At 54.1% G+C, this 19,251-nt stretch overlaps 3 protein-coding genes across 6 annotated transcripts; all 3 read right to left on the reverse strand.

The window, feature by feature from the left end:
* Window positions 1-80: 80 nt before the first annotated feature.
* Window positions 81-3,563, reverse strand: Ypel3 (yippee like 3). The gene is made up of 5 exons (XM_020158980.2): window positions 3,405-3,563; window positions 2,568-2,750; window positions 2,424-2,467; window positions 2,126-2,234; window positions 81-563 (listed from the first exon to the last, which is right to left on the reverse strand). The coding sequence occupies exons 2-5, from the start codon at window positions 2,682-2,684 to the stop codon at window positions 474-476; spliced, it is 360 nt and encodes a 119-aa protein (XP_020014569.1). The 5' UTR covers window positions 2,685-2,750; window positions 3,405-3,563; the 3' UTR covers window positions 81-473.
* Window positions 3,564-4,631: 1,068 nt separating this feature from the next.
* Window positions 4,632-11,859, reverse strand: Gdpd3 (glycerophosphodiester phosphodiesterase domain containing 3). 4 transcript variants are annotated; one of them, XM_074058889.1, is made up of 11 exons: window positions 11,226-11,859; window positions 10,878-10,920; window positions 10,507-10,642; window positions 10,376-10,421; window positions 10,137-10,255; window positions 9,958-10,047; window positions 9,127-9,260; window positions 6,642-6,701; window positions 6,485-6,536; window positions 5,121-5,248; window positions 4,666-4,847 (listed from the first exon to the last, which is right to left on the reverse strand). In XM_074058889.1, exons 1-11 carry the CDS (start codon window positions 11,362-11,364, stop codon window positions 4,799-4,801), a joined length of 996 nt encoding a protein of 331 aa, XP_073914990.1. In that variant the 5' UTR covers window positions 11,365-11,859; the 3' UTR covers window positions 4,666-4,798. The 4 variants fall into 4 exon arrangements, 3 of the variants coding, with proteins under 3 accessions (XP_020014643.1, XP_073914990.1, XP_073914991.1); XR_012443053.1 differs by lacking the exon at window positions 5,121-5,248 and adding an exon at window positions 6,121-6,294 and having other exon boundaries at window positions 4,716-4,847; XM_074058890.1 differs by lacking the exon at window positions 5,121-5,248 and adding an exon at window positions 6,333-6,397 and having other exon boundaries at window positions 4,716-4,847.
* A 144-nt stretch (window positions 11,860-12,003) lies between these two features.
* On the reverse strand, window positions 12,004-18,481 carry Mapk3 (mitogen-activated protein kinase 3). Its single transcript, XM_020159004.2, has 9 exons — window positions 18,287-18,481; window positions 17,083-17,265; window positions 14,966-15,155; window positions 14,671-14,787; window positions 14,315-14,429; window positions 13,801-13,932; window positions 13,575-13,684; window positions 13,332-13,486; window positions 12,004-12,600 (listed from the first exon to the last, which is right to left on the reverse strand). Exons 1-8 carry the CDS (start codon window positions 18,460-18,462, stop codon window positions 13,364-13,366), a joined length of 1,146 nt encoding a protein of 381 aa, XP_020014593.1. The 5' UTR covers window positions 18,463-18,481; the 3' UTR covers window positions 12,004-12,600; window positions 13,332-13,363.
* Window positions 18,482-19,251: the final 770 nt, after the last annotated feature.

Genomic DNA, 19,251 nt, shown 5'->3' on the forward strand with positions numbered 1-19,251 from the left:
TCAAAACGGAACAGGTCTATAGGGGCAAGAGTCTAAATTTGAGGTCCCCTTTCCAGATTCCACGTGAGCCTGGGACTGTCTCCACTTCATTGTTTTATTATGTACAAACGCTACAGAACGAGGGGAACAGACACGCATGGGGTAAGACAGACCCGGTGGGAAGAGACGTTCACAGGACAAATAGTGCACTGGGGCCAAGAGAGCAGCACACAGGCCATATCTATGGGGCAGGCGGGACAGGAAGGGGTTAAAAACGAGATCCAAGCCAGCCAGATCGCAGGGAGGTGCGGGGGTGTTGTCCCCTTTCTGATCTCCCCCCAAGGTCACAGTGCATGCAATAAAATATATGTACAAGAGCTGGATCCTTCCTCTGCAGGAGCCCTGCGAGTCCAGAGCTCCCTTCAGGCGAGGGGAGGTGGTGGCGCCCCCTGGCGGCCAGGCCAGGCTGGAGCCACATGCGTCAGGAGCAGAGGTCAGTCCCAGCCGTTGTCTTTGATCATGTGGTTGAGTTCAATGATGTACTTCCCCTCTTTGTACTTCTGGCTGCTCTCAAAGGCCTGCTCCTGAAAGGAGGGGAGGGGCCGTCATCCTGGAGCAAGAGCTTTACCACAGGCATAGAAGTTGGGCAGTGGCTAGGAGGAGCCCCATTTTACATATGAGTAAACTGTGGCTCAGAGAAGCCAATCAACCTGCCCACTGACATGGCCGGTAAACAGCAGGGCTGTTTCTCTCACTAACAGGGAGTATGGAGAACTCTGAATCATTGGGTACCTTTAGAACATAATGACAGCGTCACCAGAGAGGATATGGAAGTACCTAAAAGATTTCATAGTCCAGGGGTTGCAACTGGTGGCCTGAGGGCCATTTCAACCTACCTGTGGTTTTGTTTGGACAGCAGAGATTAAGATAAATAACTTTAGGGGTGAAGGGTATGTGTGGCTCAGGGGTACGACACATGCTCAAGGCCCTAGGAAAGATCCCAGCATTGCAAAAACACATCACACATAAACTTTAAAATAACCACAGAAATGCATGCCCGCTCCAGTTTGCCCTAGCAAGCTCCCCACCCCTTTTACAAATCCACAGTGTTTTCTTGGCCTAGCAAGCATTTGATTTTTTAAATCCTTGCTGTAGGCCACTTTTTTATTTTATAGCGGTCCAGAGAAGCCAAGCCACCTGACCAGAGTCACATAGCAAATCTGTAGCAGGGCCAGAGGTGAACTCAGGACAGGGCTGTCTGTCCATCTCTGCCTAAGGCATCCACCTCACAGAGACACTCCAAGCAATGCCTTGCCCAATCCTTTGCAGATTACCAAGAGCATCGTTTGCTACATCTAATCAGATGGACTAAATGACCTTGGGTGCCAGGTGGTGGCTTTATCTTCCAATGCCAGATAAGGAAATGACATTCAGGATAATGAAATCAGATCCTGGACAGGAGCAGAAGCAATGAGGGCAATGCAAACAGAAGGCTGTGGACCCGACTTCCACATTGCTCTGGGGCAACTTCTCTGAACCTCTGAATGACAATAAGCTGGTGCCCAAGGGTTTGCAGTTTAAAAAAAAAAAAAAACAAAACCACATACAACTGGTATGGTGGTGTACACCTATAATCCACTCAGCACTCAGAAAGCTGAGACAGGAGGATTGCAAGATCCAGGCCAGTTTGGGCTACACAGTGAAACTCTGTCTCAACAACAACCAACAACCACCACAACAAAAAAAGGAAAAATTCCAAAGAAGCCATCTAGGATTATGGTCCCAATCCTGTGTGATCTTGGGCAAGTTGCCTAACATCTCTGGGCCTTCTTGTCTTCTATAAAGTATATGCCATAGATTCTATCTTCAGGACTGTTGTAATGATTGAATGAGTGCATACATAGCAAGCATGTAAATGGTAACTCTGTTTATACCTCACCTCTAAAATAGGGAGGGTAGTGCCTTTCAGGAAAGGGATGGGTTAAGGCGAAAATGTGAAAAGTCCTTGCAGGATTCAAGGGAAAAGAACACGGTCAGGGTTGAAGTTATGCACTCTGAAAGGTTACTCGATCGATCACTGTCTGTGAGGAAAAGGTGATGTCAGGTCTGTCAAAGGCTAGCCTGGGGTCAGAAATCATTCACTCACATATTTCCAGCCCAAAGTGGTCTTGCAGTTCTCACAGTGGATGTCAGCGACAGCATGGAGGCCTGTCAGCAACACCCGCTCCTCGGCTGGCCCGCAGCCCACGTTCACCCTGTGGGAACACGGGGCAGTCCCAGGGAGGGTCCCGCCAATACAGAGCCCCCCCTCAATCTTGCATCCATGGTATCTGTCCTTAGCCTCCAAGAGAGGGGTGATCATAGCTTCCTGCTTCAGCCAGGGGACTCTGGGAGTCTTAGCGTGATGGTAAGGGTCACAAGTCACAACAAAGCTGAATACTCACACAGAGTTGAAGAGGTAGGCACGCCCCTGACTGCCCTGGAAGGACTAAAGGGTGGAAAGGGGAAAAGAGAGTCAGCACTATTGATGGAGAGCTGCCAAGCAGCCCCTGTAGCCCCCATTCTAGTCTTAAATGTGGCCTAGTTACCTTGGAGATGAGGTCGTCGTGGTTGGCCAGGTGAGCGCGGCAGTGGGCACAGCTATACCTCCGATGACAATCATCCAAATAGGCCTGAAACGTCTTGGGCTTTGAAATCCGCACCATGGCGGGGGCCAGGGGCAGAGGCCCCACGCGGGGAGCGGCCCACGGGGAGCAGAGGGAGCCCAGTGCCTGCCAGGGAGGGAGTAGGTGGGCTGTCAGGGCCCCTAGCCACACACATGCAGGCACACCCAGAGCCACTGGGACTCTCTGTCACACTTGGCTGCTCTCTCCTTTCCCCAGAGCCAGCAGCCTCGCCAGGGACCAGAACCGTCTCAGCTTTGACTCAGTGAGGAGGCCTCAGGTTGCATCAATGGGGAAACTGAGGCTAGGAGGAGCTCCAGGTGAGTCATGCACCTGCTTCCGGCCTTATCCCTGCTGACCTGGCAGGTGAAGCTTGCAGGAAGGGGCTTCAGAGTGATGGGCTGTCAGTCCCCAGTTTGGTGGGGGGCAGGTATAAACTGGCTAGTCCTTGGACCTCATTTGGATTGCGGGTGGGACTACTTGGGGGTACAAGGAGTTCACCTGGGGGGACGGTTCCTCACCTGGAGAAGGCAGGAGGCCTCACTGAAGGTGGAGGGTCATCTAGGAGGGGAGGGGCTCTTACCTGGGGGCGCTGAGCCTCATCTCCGCCGAGGGGATCTTACCTGCATCGCGCAGCCTTACCTGAGACCCCGGGGCTCACGTGGGGCGCAGGGGTGGGGGGCGGGCGCCGGGGGAAGGGGACAGTCGTCACTGGCGGGGCGGGGGCGCGGGGCGACGCGCAACGCTGACGGTCTGGCTCACCTCGCCTGGGTGCGCGGGGGCCGGGTCCGCGGAGTGGCCTGGCCTGGGAGTGGGGGGCGCTCCTGGTGGGCGCCGTCCCCCCCGGCCCGGGTTCGCAGCCGCCTCGACTTGTTTACACCGAGACCAGCTGCTGCCGCGGCTGCGGCGGGAGGGGGAGGGGGCCGGCCTCCTGTCCTGGCGGCCGCCGTGGCCAATCGGCGCGCGGCATGCAAATGAGGGGGCGCGTCATACGGCGGCCAGCGCAGGCCCGAGCTGCCCTTCCCCCTGCTCCCGGCTCCCGCCGGCCCGGAAATGCGGCTGCTGCCCGCAACCGGTTGGGGCCCAGGCCTAGTCGACCCTTGGGCATCCCGTGGTGCTTGAAGGGGCAAGGATTTGAGGGTCCTGACCTGGTGTGGGCTTAGGAATAGGTCGGTATCTGCATGCACGCTCCCGGGAAATCAGTCATGATTATCTGCGCCCCACTCTCCTAATCTCTACCGCAATCCTGCAAGGCAGTTTCTCCTATTGTCTCCATTTTATCAGGGACTGGGGTCCAGAGAGGGTTAGCATCTCGTTCCCAGATTGCCCAGCTGCTAAGAGGCAAAGTTGGAATTCTCATTTTACCAAAGCACCAGAAACTGACTCAACCTCTTAGAAGGGAAGAGCTAAAGGTGTCCACTGCTGTGTTGTCAGGCTCCTGGAAGGAGGAAGCCAATTCACACTGTCTCCACGCACACTCCCCCATCCCCCTCACCCTCCAGGCTGTTAGGGCTGCCATACTTAGACTTCACGGTCACTGCAAGGGTCCCACTGCCCCGCCTGGCCTAGAGCAGGCAATGGGAACATTCATTGGGGCTGCAGTGCTGGTGGAGAGCTGCTAGTGAAAGTGGTATGGCCTGGCAGCGCATGGCCCATGAACCCTCCCATGCCGGCTCTCTGCTGCTGCATGAGGAGACCTACAAGGGAGGACCGGCAGGAAGTCAAGGTCCTCACTGGGTGCCTGGGGCTGTTAATGGCCTCAGGAAAATGGATCCACTCTGTATAGCACTTACAAAGCTGGGGGCTGGTTGGCCCTCTGAGAGACATTCCTGAGAGTGGAAGCCAAGCTGGCATAGGGTGTGGTGTCGCTCTGGGTCTGGAATGTAGTGGAACCAGTGGGCCAGACTGGCTAGGGTTCCAGGACCTGGCCCCAGGCTGGCCTCCTTAAGCCGCCATCTTTACCATCTTCTAGGATCCACCCTCTACCCCTCACTCAAAGTAGAAAGATGGGATTGACAAGAAACTGTTTATTTTTCAGGAAGACAAGCAGAGGAAATGGCCTCAGACTTAGGAGGCTAGGGCCGCTGGTTGGTGCTGGTCCAGGTATTGCCTCAGGGCTGTGGGGTAATCCGTCATGACGCCGGTGGCCCCTAGGCTCAAAGCCACTTCAAAATCAGACTCTTCATTAAGGCACCAAAATACCACCTAAGCAGGGAGGGCGGGACTTGTTAGTTTCCAAACAGCTCTGCCTGGAACTTTCCCTAACACCCAGCTGGTGGCAGCTCCCCTCCTCTGTGGAGACACCCCCTACTGCAGTGGTATGCTGGAAGCTGATTGTTAACTTTTCAGGAATTTTGCAAACTGGTTATCAAACACAGTTATTACTAAAAGTTAAACTGTATAAACTTACGATTAAACTAATTACATTAAAAACAGAGGCAATACTCAAAACCTATCACTTCCTAATTATTTCATTACATTTTACTATTTTCTGTTCTCCTCAGGCTCACTGTGTCTGTTGAACCCGTAAGATGAGAGTCTTGTGTAATGACTGCGGTGCTACCCTGTCTTCCACATTCTGTACTTAGAGACCCCATGTTGGCAACCTGAAATCAGTAAAGGAGGGATTACTTAATCCAGGGAAAGTAATGGTCAAATCAGGGCATTTGTTCTTCCTCCCAGGGAACCCATGCCCTGCTGCTCTGGGCATTCCCGACTTCTTTTCTGCACAAAGGCAGGTGAAGATGGAATTTTATTCCAGGCAAGTTGCTGGACCTCTTGATTTCTTAGACTGACAGATGAGGGTGATAGGCCAACCTCACAAAGTTGTGAAGATCCAAGCTGTGAGAGGGCTGATGGGCCTCACTCACCCCTTGTCCAAGGAGTAGCCAAGGCCTAGACTCTCTGAGTTAACCCTTCCGTCCTTCACTGCTGCCACCTAAGCCTGAGTCTTGACATTCTGCTTCCATGTGACCCCACACACACCACTTTCTTCTTCACTTGGTAGCCCAAGTGACCCTCAGTCAACAGACTCAGCTGGATCAGTCTCCCCTCTCCAAGGCTCTCAAAAACTTCCCTTCCTGTGGGTCAAAGTCCAGCCTCCTTTCTGAGGTCAGTGGGACTGCCTGCCTGAGCCTCTGCTGCCCTGGGCCACTTCCTCCAGGCTTGGCCTGGGCCATTCTATTCCTCTGACTCCTGCTCTTTTGCTCCTCCAGCCTCCCCACCCTTGGAGACCCTGCCTGAGATGTTCTTCCTCCTGTCCCTCCCAGGGCTGCTCCCAGTTCACCGCTTCCAGACTCTAAAGCTCATAGTGCTGTTTCTTTCTTTTTATTCTTTTGGTGGTACTGGGATTTGAACTCAGGGCCTGTGCTTGCTAGGCAGGTGCTCTACCACTTGAGCCACTCCACCAGCCCACTCTGTTTCCTTTCTACAGTATCTGATCTGGCATAGGCAGGCCACTGCCCACTTCATTTCTTACCTTGCTGGTAATGGTAAGTCCCCATGCTACTGTGCCTGGAATATTCTCAGGGAGGTTTGCTTTCAAAGTCAGTGCTCAGGACTGTGGGACAGGGTGGGCTGGGCCTGGTTTCCCCCCTCAGGGATCAGGACAATAGGTCCTATGTGTCTCCATCTTCAAGTAGCTCACCAAGCCCTAAGTACCAGTTATATATGGAAAAGAGTCACACATACCATGCTCCCCAATTTTACAGGTGAAGAAACAGATTCAGAGGGTGAAGAGACCTGTCCAAGGGATCCTGCCAGATGGCAGCAGAGTAATGGTGACTCTGCTACCAGGTGCATGCTGGGAACCACCTTGCCCCAGGTTGTGGTCAGTTCCTCACCTGTACCCCTCGCTCCTCCAGGTGTCGGATCAAACTTTTCCTCATAATGACCCTGGGTGGGACAGGGTGGCAAAGGTGATGATGAGAGGGAATAGAGAAGAAAGGCAGTGGCAGGTTCCTGTGGGGACACCCCACCAGGCCTTCTCACCCACCTTACCATTTTGAAAACACAGCTGCCAGCTTGTTCATCCCAGGGCTGGAAAATGGGAAGTAGGTCCTGTGGAGAGAAGGTGTAGAGTTAGCCCCTTGTTTCTCCCTCTGACACAGGAGTAGGGACAAGGTGGTAGTGACCGTTGACCAGTAAAACTCTATCCCCTCTAGAAGAACCTTTGCACTTGGCCAAAGGAACAATTCAGCCAGTGTTCAGTGAGGTCCATTCTATATCCAAGAGTCCATGCCTGGAGATGTACCCCTTTCTCACCATCTTACAGACAAGGATACTGAGTCTTACAGAGTGAATGGGACTTGCACAGGTCACAATGCATACTGGTGATGGGGCTGAGCCAGGGCCAGGATCTAGCTTGATTCCAGAGCTGGGTACCCCATCTGTAGGGCATCCTGGTTGGGCCTGGCCAGCTTCTTTTTTTTTTTTTCCTTTGTAGCTAGCTTCTTGAGACCAGACAATGCTTCTATCTATCCCATTCCTAGGGATGACTTTAGAGGATAGCACCAGGGATGATTTCAGTGTTCTGGGCTGAACCAGCTGGCAGCCGTGATTTCAAAATGGTGAGGTGGGTGAGAAGGTGGGGTCGAAGTGTCCCCGCAGGCTCTGGAGTTCGACTCAGGGCAAACCTGGACTCTGTACTTCTAGCTATGTGACCTTGGGCAAATTATAGAACTGCTCTGAGCCTCTTTTCATCATGGGTACTAAAAGAGTCATGATTCCTATAACTTTTGGGGGCACTGCAAGGTAAAGGTCAAATGCCCTAAAAGATGGGAAATACTTTACAAATCCTGTATAAAAACCTACATATCCCAAGTTTTGTAGCAAGTGATTGTGGGGCTGCTGGGAGCGTCCCTCAGGACAAAGAGGGGGAGCAGAAGTTGTCAGAAAGCAGAGAGGGACTGGGCCTGAGAACCAGGGAAGTATCAAGCATCTGATACTTTGTCTGTTACTTTGTTAACCTTGGTCTGTAGTTAGAAAATTGCCTTTCCTTCAGAGGAGAGAACCACACAATGAATGAGCCAGACTGTAAACTCACCTAGGCCCATTGTTTATTTACTAGTGTAACAACCAGAAGAGGCCTTCCACCAAGCTTTGAATGGGCAGGGAGCCAGTGGCTCACGCCTGTAATGCTAGCTATTCAAGAGGCAAAGATCAGGAGGATCAAGGTTCGAAGCCAGCCCGGGCAAATACTTTCTCAAGACCCTATCTTGAAAATACCTAATACAAAAAGGGCTGGTGGAGTGGTTCAAGGTGTAGGCCCTGAGTTCAAGTCCAAGTACCACATATGTATACACATACACACACACACACAAGATTTTGAATGGCAGCCAGCATGGTGGCTCATGCCTGTAATCATAGCTATTTGTGAGGCTGAGATCAGGCAGATCAAGGTTTGAGGCCCCATGTCCAAAATAACTAGAGCAAAATGGACTGGAAGTGTGGCTTAAGCGGTAGAGTGCCTGCTCTGCAAGAGTGAAGCCCTGAGTTCAAACTGTGGTCCTAACAAGAAAAAAAAATTTTGAATGGGGGCTTGGAAGCATGGCTCAAACAGTAGAGCACCTGCCTAGCAAGCACAAAGCCCTGAGTTCAAACCCCCATACCGGGGGAGAAAAAAAAGATTCTGGATGGACTTGGATTAATGATTCCTTTCTTCTAAAACTATACATCAATACCTATATCATTTGGCTGGGTGCTGGTGGCTCACACCTGTAATCCTAGCTACTTAGGAGGCAGAGATTGGAAGGACCGTAGTTTGAAGCCAACCCAGGCAAATAGTTCAAGAGACTATCTCAAAAATACTCAGTGCAAAGGGCTGGCAGAGTGGCTCAAGAAGTAGAGCGCCTGCCTAGCAAGCATGAGGCCCTGAGTTGAAATCCCAATACTGCAAAAAAAAAATACACATAATTTGTAGCTTGGCATGGGGTGCACAGCTATAATCCCAGTTACTGGGGAGGTTGAGGTAGGAGTATTGAGACCGACACTGGTCTGTACAAAAGTGAAAGACCATATCTGAAAAACAAATAGAAAGCAAAGGAGTAGAGGTATGGCTCAAGGGATAGAGCTCTTGTCTAGCAATTGTGAGACCATGTGGTCAAATCCCAGTACTGAAAAAACAAACAAAATATTTGCATATAATAATTTCAGGAGGTCAAGGCCCCCTCGGTGTTTATGAATACTGGGTAACAATCACTGTCTTGCTAGCACAAAGCCACATGCCTGACATGACTCTTAACTGCAGCACTTGGGAGGCTGAGTCAGAAGGACTGAGTTTGAGGTTGGCATGGGCTACAAAGATTATCTGCTTTAAAAAAAAAAAAAAAGAAAAAAAAAAAAGAACCACTATCTTCAAAGGCCCTTGGGCGTTATCTCCGAGGGGGCCAGACAGCTGGCCTGAAGCCCCCCTCCTCCACAGCAGACCCTGAACAATTGGGCCTGAGTGGGCTGCTGTTCTGAGGGTATCCCCCAGCACTAGTACCTGTTGATGATAGTGGGCAGGAAGCAAAGGAAGAACTTCTCAGAGATGGAGATGAAGGGCAGCAGCCCCAGGTAATAGAGCAGCAGCATCCAGACCGTGCGGCCTATCGTGAAGGACACTGGCATCTCTGGGTTCTGGGGAGGCAAGGGGGGAGTGAGAAGGCATAAAGGTCTGCTCCTGCGGAAGCAGAGCGAGGTGTGAACTGCAGGGGACAGTGCTGGACATGCAGGAGCCCTACAACCTTGGCCAGTGTGATGGTGAATCTTGGCTATCAACTTGACTGGATTGAGACACCTGAGAGGTTAGTAGAGCACGTCTCTGTGGGTATCTGGGAGGGTGGTGCCCGAGAAGATTCACTAAGATAGGGGGAGCCCACCCAGATTTGGCCAGCTCCATCTCACAGGCTGGGAACTCAGAGGGAACCAAAAGTGAAGAAGGAGAAAGCCCGCTGGGGCAGTTGCGCTCTTTCTGCTTCCTGGCTGCCATGACGCTTGGCCTCACAGGCCTACAGTACTGAGGCCAAGCATCATAGACTGAAGCCTGAGACTGTGAGCCAAAATAAATTTTTCCTCCCTTAAGTTGTTTATCTCAGGTGTTAGAATGATGGACAGGCAACAGCCAGTGTTGGAAGCCTCAACGGCTTCCATGGCCACCAATACACCAGTGTACCTGGTTCCACTGCCCCACCTCTCCAAATCCTTTCTTTGGGGACCATGCTCAAGGGCCAGTTCCTGGGAGCCCTCTTGGGGCCCTCTAGCTTAGGCCGTCAGGCTGACGTGGCCTCTGGCTCCTGGGACTAGGAGCCTGGAGTGGGGAGGGGAGGACACTCACAGCAGCCTTGCACTTCCGCATGATTGAGCTCTTCTCAGAGGCCCAGATAGTGATCTTGTTGCGGTCAAAACGTCTCACCAGGCTGGCTACCTAGGAGGAGGAGAGGGAGGCTAGGGAGAGCCAAGGCCCATCTTAGGCCTGCCGCCGTCTGTCCTGCCCAGCCCAGCTTGCAGCACCACCTTCTGAATGAGTTCCTCGTTCTTCTCTTTGATCTCCACACTCATAGGTGTCCGTGGGAACCTCTGGAATACATCCTCCAGGCGAACCATGTGCCGGTCTGACCCATGGGCAAAGTGGCCTGGGAATAGGAATGTGCGACAAGGAGTCAGAGAAGGACTGGAGGGGTAGATGGGGGAACCCAAGGGAGGCCTTGGAAGGTGGCCCCAGCTGATCCAGGGCTCACAGCCCCTGCTCTCACCTGGTGAGAAGTAAATCTCTAGCTCCTCCTTGTACAGGGGAAGCTCCTGGAAAGAGTAGGGAGGGTGTCACCAGGAGGCACAAGACTCTGGGTATGAGGGGGTGGGAGTGGAGGGTTGTGGCAAGGCCCACCTCAAAGTTCAGGCTTCCTATATTCCTGTTCAAGCCTGACTGGCGGGACAGGTTCTCATCGTGTGACACTACCACTACACCATCTCGTGTCAGCTGGCAGTCCAGTTCCAGGAGGTCGGCTCGCTGGGCCATAGAGCTATAGAGCAAAGGTCAATGGGGGAGGGGGGAACCGGAAAAGAAGGTCAGATTGCATGTGGTGGTAGTGGTGTTGGTGGCAGCTGTGGGGTCAAGAGATCATGGTGGGATGTGCAAGTCACCTTGTCCAGGGGGCTCTAGACACCCAATTAGGAAGTGGACGGCACCCCTGGGTGTCCTGCAGTGTGTAACTGGCACAACCTTACATGACAATGTGCAGGGGCAGGTGCACTCACTTCTCCATGGCCTCCATAGTGTTCTCCAGCAGCTCTCCAGACCCTGTGTTGGGACAGCAAGGTTAGGTCCCTGGTCCTGGCTCGACCTTATTAATAGCACACCTTGTCTTGCTGGCCTCCGTCCTGCTTCAGCCCTCCTCACAGCAGCCCAGGTTGAACCAATGCTCTTCCCTTTTCTATGGCCTGCTCTGGCCCCAGCTCTCTTCCCATAGTCCTTGTCCCATCTCTAGCATCTGCCCCCGACCCCTTTGCTCTGTGCTGCCCATGGTGGCACCTGTCTTTCTGGCCTCACTCCAAATGTTGCACCAAAGGCAGCCAACCTCTCCCCGCCTCTCCAACCCAGCTCACCTCCTCGGTGGGCTGCCAGGCGGGCCCGGAAAGCTGGAGTCAATGGTGTGTGCAGTAAGCGAGGCCGGCGCAGGAAGAAGATGGAGAGCATGACGTAGCCGCCCAGTGCAGGCAGGGTGTAGAATAGCAGAGGGCTCATGGCTACACTCCTGCCCTGGCTCTGCTGCCGCGAGCACAGCCGTCCCAGTGGACTGTGCAGCTTACTGCTGCCTGCTGAGCTGGTATAGGCTGGGCCTGTCACTGGCCAGTGCCACGCCCCTGGGACCTGCTGAGCCTGCTGCTGTGCTCCTGGCAAGCAGCCAGGCTGCTGCAGGGCTCCCTAGGCTGGGGTAGAGGCAGAAGTCCAGGCCAGCATCCTGGGCCTCACATCCCCAGACCCTTCCCAGAATCTGGTGCCCCTCTGTCCTCAGCATCTCCCCCACAGCACTCACATAAGGTATGACAGGACCTCCCACACCCATGGGTGCTTGTGGCCAGGGTACACAACATACCACCTTTGCTATTTCCAGTGAATCTGAGGGTGTGTAGGGCACCCCTGAGTCACCCGGAACCACCCCCAGCCAGTTAGACAGGAAGCCATTAGAGGGGGAGAGAATAATGACTAAGGGGAAAATTAACCCCACTCTTTCCAGGGGCCTGGAGCTCCTTATACCCCATCCTCACCCTGACCAGTTGAAGCCAAAGGTGAGCAGGGCCCCACACAGCCACAGATGTAGGAGTCAGTTCTCAGAGCAGAACTGGTGAGGGTCAGGCGTCGGCACACACAGACAGAGCCAGGTTCATCAATATACACAGCTCTATATTTATATATTAGATACAGGCACGGGGAGGCGGGTGGGGGCACCAGCTGTGGGTGGACCCCACCTCCACTTCTGCTCACCCACACACAGAAGCAGCAAGGGTGTTAAATGTGGCAGCTTTCAGGGGACATGGGAGGCCCAGGCCTGGCTCCTCAGGGATACTAGCCCTTGAGACTTGGGAATGGTTCTTCAGGGAAAGTGGGGTGGGGGTCTAATGAGGTGAGTGGGGCGGGCTTGCCCTGTGTCCCTACTCAGTGCCTACCTACTCGGTAGGTCCTGGTGTAGCCAGAGCCCATCCATTCCAGAATGGTCTAGGATTGGGCTAGGAGGGGTAGGTGAAGGCAGAGCAGAAGAGAGAGATTTGCTGTGGGGCCCCTGAGCCCCTTAGGCCCTGGGAAGAGGAGGAAGAGGTGGGGATGGGAGGGAACTTTGGCCTGCCTGAAGCAGGAGACCCCAGCAAAGGGAGAGAAGGTGGCCAGGCCCACCCTTGGTGTGGTCGGGCTGCCGAGGTCTGGGCAGAGCACAGTGTCCATTTTCTAACAGTCCAGTAGGGGAGGGTGGGCAGGAGGCAGGGCCTGAAGGAAGAAGCAGGCAGGAAAGAACTGTTAGCTGGTGAAAGGACCCCGCTGAGCCCAGAGCCCAGGACCTATTTCACTCTCCTTGTTAGAGGGGGATGTCTCAGTGGCCTTATCTGTGAATAGGGACAATAAAAGCATTGCAAGGCTCTACATAGAGGACCAAATAAGTCAGTACATGGAAACCTCTCAGAACAGTGTTCTGGTGGCACTTGCTCTGATTACAGAAGTCTCCAGAAATTGAGATGAGGTGTCACGTGTAGTATAGACAAAAGCCTCCTTCCTATCAGGCCAAAGGCAGAATGAGGCTGGAGAGGGGAAGGAAGCGTGGGTCATGGAGGCCCAGCAGGTTCCCTGCAGGTGTGTGACTGCTGGCCTGAGCAGGAGGTGGGAGGAAGCCTGGCATCTGGGTCGAGGCAGCTGAGGACTCCTCCTAAAGCAATCATGGCCCCACTTGCCTCTTTGCCCAAACTGGATAGCCAAGGCTGGGCCTGGGTTCTGGAGTGGCTACTGGGCTGGAAGAGGCAGGGTATTGACAAGTGGGAGATAGATGGGTCTGGAGCACAGGGAGGGACATGAAGGTCGGTGGGCCATGAGCCTCAGCCTAGGCAGATCTTGGTCCTTCAGTTGCCACCATATACATGGATCATGAGCCATACTTACGACTGCACTGAGGCATGCTGGCAGCTCTGTATCAGGGCAAGGCTGTCCATGGGCAGTGAGTCACTTACCAGGCCCTAGGCAGCAGGGACGTCTGTCCAGGTTAGGGGGCCTCTGAGGCCCCTGGCTGGAAGCGGGCAGTCTCCTGGAAGATGAGCTCTTTCAGCCGTTCCTTGGGTAGGTCATCCAGCTCCATGTCGAAAGTGAAGGGCTCCTCAGCCACTGGCTATGTGGGCAGAGAGAGTAAGGCCTAGGCCAGACATTAGCGATACCTATCCCCACTGCCCTCAGGCATGTTAAGGTAGCTGGCCCACCTCATCCGTCGGGTCATAGTACTGCTCCAGATAGGGGTGGGCCAGTGCTTCCTCCACGGTGATCCGCTTGTTGGGGTTGAAGGTTAACATCCGATCCAGCAGGTCAAGAGCTAGGGAAGGGCAGGAAGCAGGGATCAGGGGAAGACTGGAGGGGCTCCCAGAAGCATTACCTAGGCAGCTGCTGGGATACAAATGCTTCTCCACCCCACCCCTCTGTGTCTCTCACCTTTGGAGTCTGACTTGGGAAAAAGCTTGGCCCAGGCCACCTTGGTCTTGGAGGGCAAAGACTGCAGGTAATTTCGGGCTTTCATGTTGATGATACAATTCAGATCCTCCTGGGATGGGGAGCCCAGGATACCTGTGGGTAAGATGGGTGTCTTTGTTAGAAGTCTCCCTCCTGGAGTAGAACACGCAAGGAGGCAAGAACAAGAGCCCTTAGGCCAGTCGCCTGTCCCAACTCCTCAGGGTCACCTTACTACCCAGCCAACAGGGTGGTGGAGAAGAGCAAGGGGCTGGGATTCCCACAGCCCCTGGATTCAAATCCTGGCTCTGGACCTTCTTTAGGTGTGGGGCTTAGTCTTGCTTTCCCCATCTATCAAATGAGGACAGCATCTGTACTTTAATGAAAGACTGTAAGATGCTGGAGGGGCTCCACACATGATGGCACCATGACCCCGATCGTCCAGAAATCTCACCTCTGCAAAGCTGATCCCCTCCCCCTCAGCCTGCCAGCCCCTCACCCAAAATGTGGTTGAGCTGGTCCAGGTAGTGCTTGCCAGGGAAGATGGGCCGGTTGGAGAGCATCTCAGCCAGAATGCAGCCCACAGACCAGATGTCGATGGACTTGGTATAGCCCTGGGGAGAAGGGGAAAGTAGTGGGCTCCTGAGCTTGTCTCAACAGTCCTTCCTGGTATCTGGGTCAAGTACCACTTCCAACCTAGATCCAACACCAGACAGAGGGCACAGCATAGAGGTGTGGGGGGACCAGCTCCTGCTGGAGCCCAAGGGCCAGAGGACAAATGTCCTGCATGGCAGGGCCAGGGCCTGGACCAGAGCTGGCTCCAGGGCTTTCTCTCAGAGGCGGGGATTCTCCTACCTTGGAGTTAAGCATGATCTCCGGGGCCCGGTACCAGCGCGTGGCCACATACTCTGTCAGGAAGCCAGTGTGGTCATGCTCAGGGTCCGCGATCCGGGCCAGGCCAAAGTCACAGATCTGGAATCAGACCCAGCCCCTGAGCTTGGTGCGTGAGGCTTCCACAGCCCAAGCAGCCCCACTGCCCTTCCTCTGCCTATGATGTTCCACTTGCTTGCCATATGCCAAGGCTTCTGCTACTAGTCGCCTGGAAAATCCAGGCCTCAGGGGAGGAAGGGCAGGCCCCCAGCCCTCTGACCTTAAGGTCACAGGTGGTATTGATGAGCAGGTTGGAGGGTTTCAGGTCCCGGTGCAGCACATTGGCTGAATGGATATACTTGAGGCCCCGCAGGATCTGGTAGAGGAAGTAGCAGATGTGGTCATTGCTCAGCTGCTGGCTTTTGAGCAACTTGTACAGGTCTGTCTCCATCAGGTCCTGCACAATATAGCTGAGAATGGCTCCGGAGACCCCCAGGTAGGGGGTAGCAGGAGGCACTTGGTTAAGGAAAGCAGGCTCTAGCACCTAGGCTGCACAGTCCCTCTAGTGGTGCCCCTTGGCCTCATGAGCTGAGCAAGGCACAAAGCCCCAGCTGCTGACCCTGTGCAAGGCACTTCCATTCTGTTGCCTCAGTTTCCCTACTGGGCAAATGGGGATGTTAATAAACTGTGGGAAGCAGGGGGATTGCAGGGTCAACAGCTCTAGAGTTACCCACTGATGTATGAAATCACATTCTACTATTCTATTATGTTCTCAGCCTGTCTGTGCCTTAGTTTCCTCATCTGCCTTAGTTTCCTCATCTAGCAAGTAGAAGTAACTGTTCTTTAGCGGGTGACTGTGATGAGATGGAGAGCAGTCAGCTCAGAGCTTGGCACGTTGTAAGTGCTCAGCAAACGTGAACTATTATTGCTACTACATGGGCCTGAGCCACGTGGCTGTTGAGGGGGCTACATGAGATAATGTATGAGCACCATCTGGCACACAATAAATGTTTGCTTAAAAATAAATGCCTGCCTTATGGGAATGATTCGTGCCAGAAAAATGAGGAGACACTCCCAACAGCCTGTTCCTACTTGAGAGTGCCTGGCCATACATCAAGAGATAGGGAAGTAAACGTCCTCGTATACTTCAACATAAAACAAAGATTAAACACAAATAAATAGATAAATAAATAAGCCAGGTGCCAGTGCCTCATGTCTGTAAATCTAGCTCCTCAGGAGATAGAGGTCAGGAGGATCAAGGTTTGAAGCCAGCTCATTCAAATAGTCCTTGAGACCCTATCTTGAAAAATCCCATCACAAAAAAAGGGCTGGGGGAGTGGCTCAAGGAGAAGACCCTGTTTAAACCCCAATACCACAAAAATAAATAAATAATAAATAAACACATAAACAAAGCCATGGTGCTTATTTCTGGAGAATAAGTCAGGACTATCTTTCAGAGAGAACATGTGGACCAAGCTTGCTGTTTTATACATGGAGAAGCCCAGTGAGATGTGGTGATGGGGGATGGCGGGTGGAGATTTCCTATCCAGTCTGTGGTAGGGGCTACAGATAATGCAGAACAAATCCCTACTTTTGAGTGGAGGCCTGAGACTTGCAGGGGGTGGGGGTGGGGAAGAGGTGACGGGTGTTACCAACTATCAGGAGTCAAGCAGGAAGTAGATAATGAATGAGATAAGTAGTATCGGGCAAGGGCAACACAGGCTGGGCTGCCCTTTCTGGGCAAGGTGCAAGTCCACAGGTGATCAGGGTGGGGCTCTGAGTGGGAAGTCTCAGAGAAAGAAGGACAAGTTCCCATCTGGGGGAGGGGAAGATGCAAGAACACAAATACTTGATTTTAGCCTTTCTGGGCCTCAGTTTCCTCATCTTTAAAATGGAGCTAGCAAGGCCCATCTCATAGGGCAGCTGGGAGGTAGAATCAGAACCAAAAAAGCATTTCACAAGCATGGTACCTAACACACAGTAGGCCTGCAAGAAAAGGCAGCTTTCTTCTCTGTCTTCCTTCCAGTCTGGAGACCCAGAGGAAAAGAATCATCAGTCTGTTAAGCAAAAACTGTGGGCAGATGCTGGGTCACAGTACAGAACTGCAGATGTCAGAAGACAAAGCTCCCATAGAGACCATCTTACCAGACCCCTCCCCCCTACCAGAGCACACAGCAGAGTAGGACTTGTCCAAGGCCATTCCACTTGGGTGCAGCAGGCCAGTATCCACCTGAGGCCTCCCAGGCCTCTTATATTCTCTGGCCTCTTCTAGCTGGAAAGTTTGTTTGGTTTATTTTGGAGGGTGGGAGGGAAGATGGAAACAGAAAGAACACCAACATTCCCTAGCCCAGCTCCAAGGCTGTGCCTGGCCAAACAGACGGCCAAGGTGAAGGATACATATCTCTCATGGCTTCCAGGGTGGGTGCACGGAGAATGTCTCGAATGCCTATGACATTCTCATGGCGGAAGCGCAGCAAGATCTGAATCTCACGGAGAGTGCGCTGGCAGTAGGTCTGATGCTCAAAGGGGCTGATCTTCTTGATGGCCACACGAGTCTTGCGCACGTGGTCATAAGCCGAGCTGAGAAGGCCAGAGAGATGTTGCTGGTGTGGCCTTACAAAGGGGGAATCTAAGCCTGGTGGCCCCACCCAGGCCTTGGGAGGGAGGAGAGGGAGCAGGAGAGAGCTCTGGCCAAGTCATAAACAATGCTGGTTCCTTCCTGCTGTGAAGGCCTGGGATCTCCAGGGAGAAAGCTGGGGACCAGCCAGGCGGCCTTTCAGTGACTTCACAAACAGAGGAAGAGACTGACCACTCATTGACTTCCACTGCTTTCCCCTCTCCTCCATCTCCTTCCATTATTCTGGTTGCCCTGACCCCCTCCTCTTTCCCTCAATCCAAGACAGGTCCAGGGGGTGGGAGATGAGTGGGGGATGTAGATGAGGCAAACACAGCAGGGAGGAGGCAGTCATGAGGTGACAGGAGAGAGAGGATAAGGAGGGGGGTTTCAGGGTGAGCTACCTGGGTAGCAGAGATGTTCACATTGGACTGGAACAGAGGTCCATAGTACACAGTGGGTTGGGGAGAACTCACAGACCCATCCCAAAAGATGCAGAGGATACTCATGACCCCTCATCTTTCATAGGGCCCTTGGCTGGGCAGGGGGGGAAGGTGGGTACCAGGGTTGCCCCACTCAGAACTCTGCTCTTCTCTTCCAAACTCCCTGTCACAGCTTCACTGGGCAATTCAATCTTCTCCCCCAAAAGGGTCTTCACTCCCCCTTCCCAAGAATACTTACTCGCTGAGCTTCACCCTCTATGGTCCCTGATGCTCACAGCTCCCCCACGTACACTCAGATGCCCCTCCCTTCGTGCCAGAAGGGTCGCTCCAGAGCCTCCAAGCCCCCACCCCGGAGAATGTAGACAGCCCCCCCACCCCAAAGCACCGCACGGTCCCCTCCCTGGGACACTCCCCGAGCCTCTAGTGTCCTCTGCCTCTTCGGGACGCCCCGGAGTTTCCACGCCCCAGAAAGCAGAGGGACGTGCTTGTACCTCTTTGAAGCCCCCTCCCCGGAGACACCCCCTCCCCCGGAACGCCCCCTCACCTGACCATGCCGTACGCGCCCTCGCCGATGTACTGCAGTTGCGTGTAGCGCGGGCCCACGTCGAACGGCTGCCCCTTCACTATCTCCACTTCCCCTGAGACCCCCGGGCCGACCCCATCAGCTCCCCGGGTCTCCCCGCCCCCGCCCCCCTGAGCCGCCGCCGCCACCGCCGCCATCTCCACTCCTCCCCTCCCTCCCCCAGCGGCCCCGCCCGAGGCCCCGCCCCTTCCCGCCCGCCCTGTCACCCGCGGGACCGCGCCAGCCGGGCCCCGCCCCCTCCCCGCCCCACGCCGCGCGCGGGCCCGCGGCGTCACGTGACCCGCCGGGCGCGTGCCCCGCTTTCCCGCCATGGTGCCCTGGTCCTTAGTCCCCTGCGGCTTCGCAAGCTCCCGTCGACGAGGAGGCCCCGCTATGCGTGCGGGCTGGGAGACGGTGTAGCGGCCCGTCGATGGCGAAGCAGCCGCTCGGTTATCCAGAGCCACCCCGCGGGTGTGCGTTGGAACCGGATTTGAACCCGGTGGGCCGGGCCTCTCTGAAGTGAGAGCTGCAGCCCGAGGGACCACAGGCGCGGGGGTTGCACACGGGAACCCCCCACCAGCCCTTTGCGGTTGGCCTTAAGCCAGATTGATGATGCGAGGCCATCCGTATTTCGCAGTCGCCCCGGGAGACCTGCTACTCCCTCTTACAGATGAGAAACAAGCTTGCGAAGTGGCTGGTGACTTAAGAGTCACTCAGAATCGCTGAGAGCTGGGGACCCCAGATTCCCAGCCTCGTGTCTTCAGACAAGGACCTGCAGGTGTTAGTTATGGCATCTCACCCTGCCAGCAGTGACGTGGTACAGGTCCTCTGCCTCATTGCCGGCTTAACACGAAGAGGTGCAAATTAACAGAATTAGTTAAAATACACCATGAGCCTTTTCACAAAAACAGTGGAAGAGGTGATGTTTGTTTTACTGGATTTGGCAG

Source organism: Castor canadensis, chromosome 17 (assembly GCF_047511655.1).
Source record: "Castor canadensis chromosome 17, mCasCan1.hap1v2, whole genome shotgun sequence".
In the NCBI taxonomy this organism is placed as follows: Eukaryota; Metazoa; Chordata; class Mammalia; order Rodentia; family Castoridae; genus Castor; species Castor canadensis.

Coding starts and splice junctions, on each gene's coding strand:
- Ypel3 (XM_020158980.2), bottom strand. CDS start 2,684: ATGGTGCGGATTTCAAAGCCCAAGACGTTTCAGGCCTATTTGGATGAT. Junction 2,468..2,567: donor ACGACGACCTCATCTCCAAG/GTAACTAGGCCA, acceptor TCCACCCTTTAG/TCCTTCCAGGGCAGTCAGGG. Junction 564..2,125: donor CCACTTTGGGCTGGAAATAT/GTGAGTGAATGA, acceptor CCCTCCTTTCAG/GAGCAGGCCTTTGAGAGCAG.
- Gdpd3 (XM_074058889.1), bottom strand. CDS start 11,364: ATGAGCCCTCTGCTATTCTACACCCTGCCTGCACTGGGCGGCTACGTC. Junction 10,643..10,877: donor ACTATGGAGGCCATGGAGAA/GTGAGTGCACCT, acceptor TTTGCTCTATAG/CTCTATGGCCCAGCGAGCCG. Junction 10,048..10,136: donor ACGAGGAACTCATTCAGAAG/GTGGTGCTGCAA, acceptor TCCTCCTCCTAG/GTAGCCAGCCTGGTGAGACG.
- Mapk3 (XM_020159004.2), bottom strand. CDS start 18,462: ATGGCGGCGGTGGCGGCGGCGGCTCAGGGGGGCGGGGGCGGGGAGACC. Junction 17,266..18,286: donor GGCGCGTACGGCATGGTCAG/GTGAGGGGGCGT, acceptor TGGCCTTCTCAG/CTCGGCTTATGACCACGTGC. Junction 15,156..17,082: donor CTGGAAGCCATGAGAGATAT/GTATCCTTCACC, acceptor AGCCATTCTCAG/CTATATTGTGCAGGACCTGA.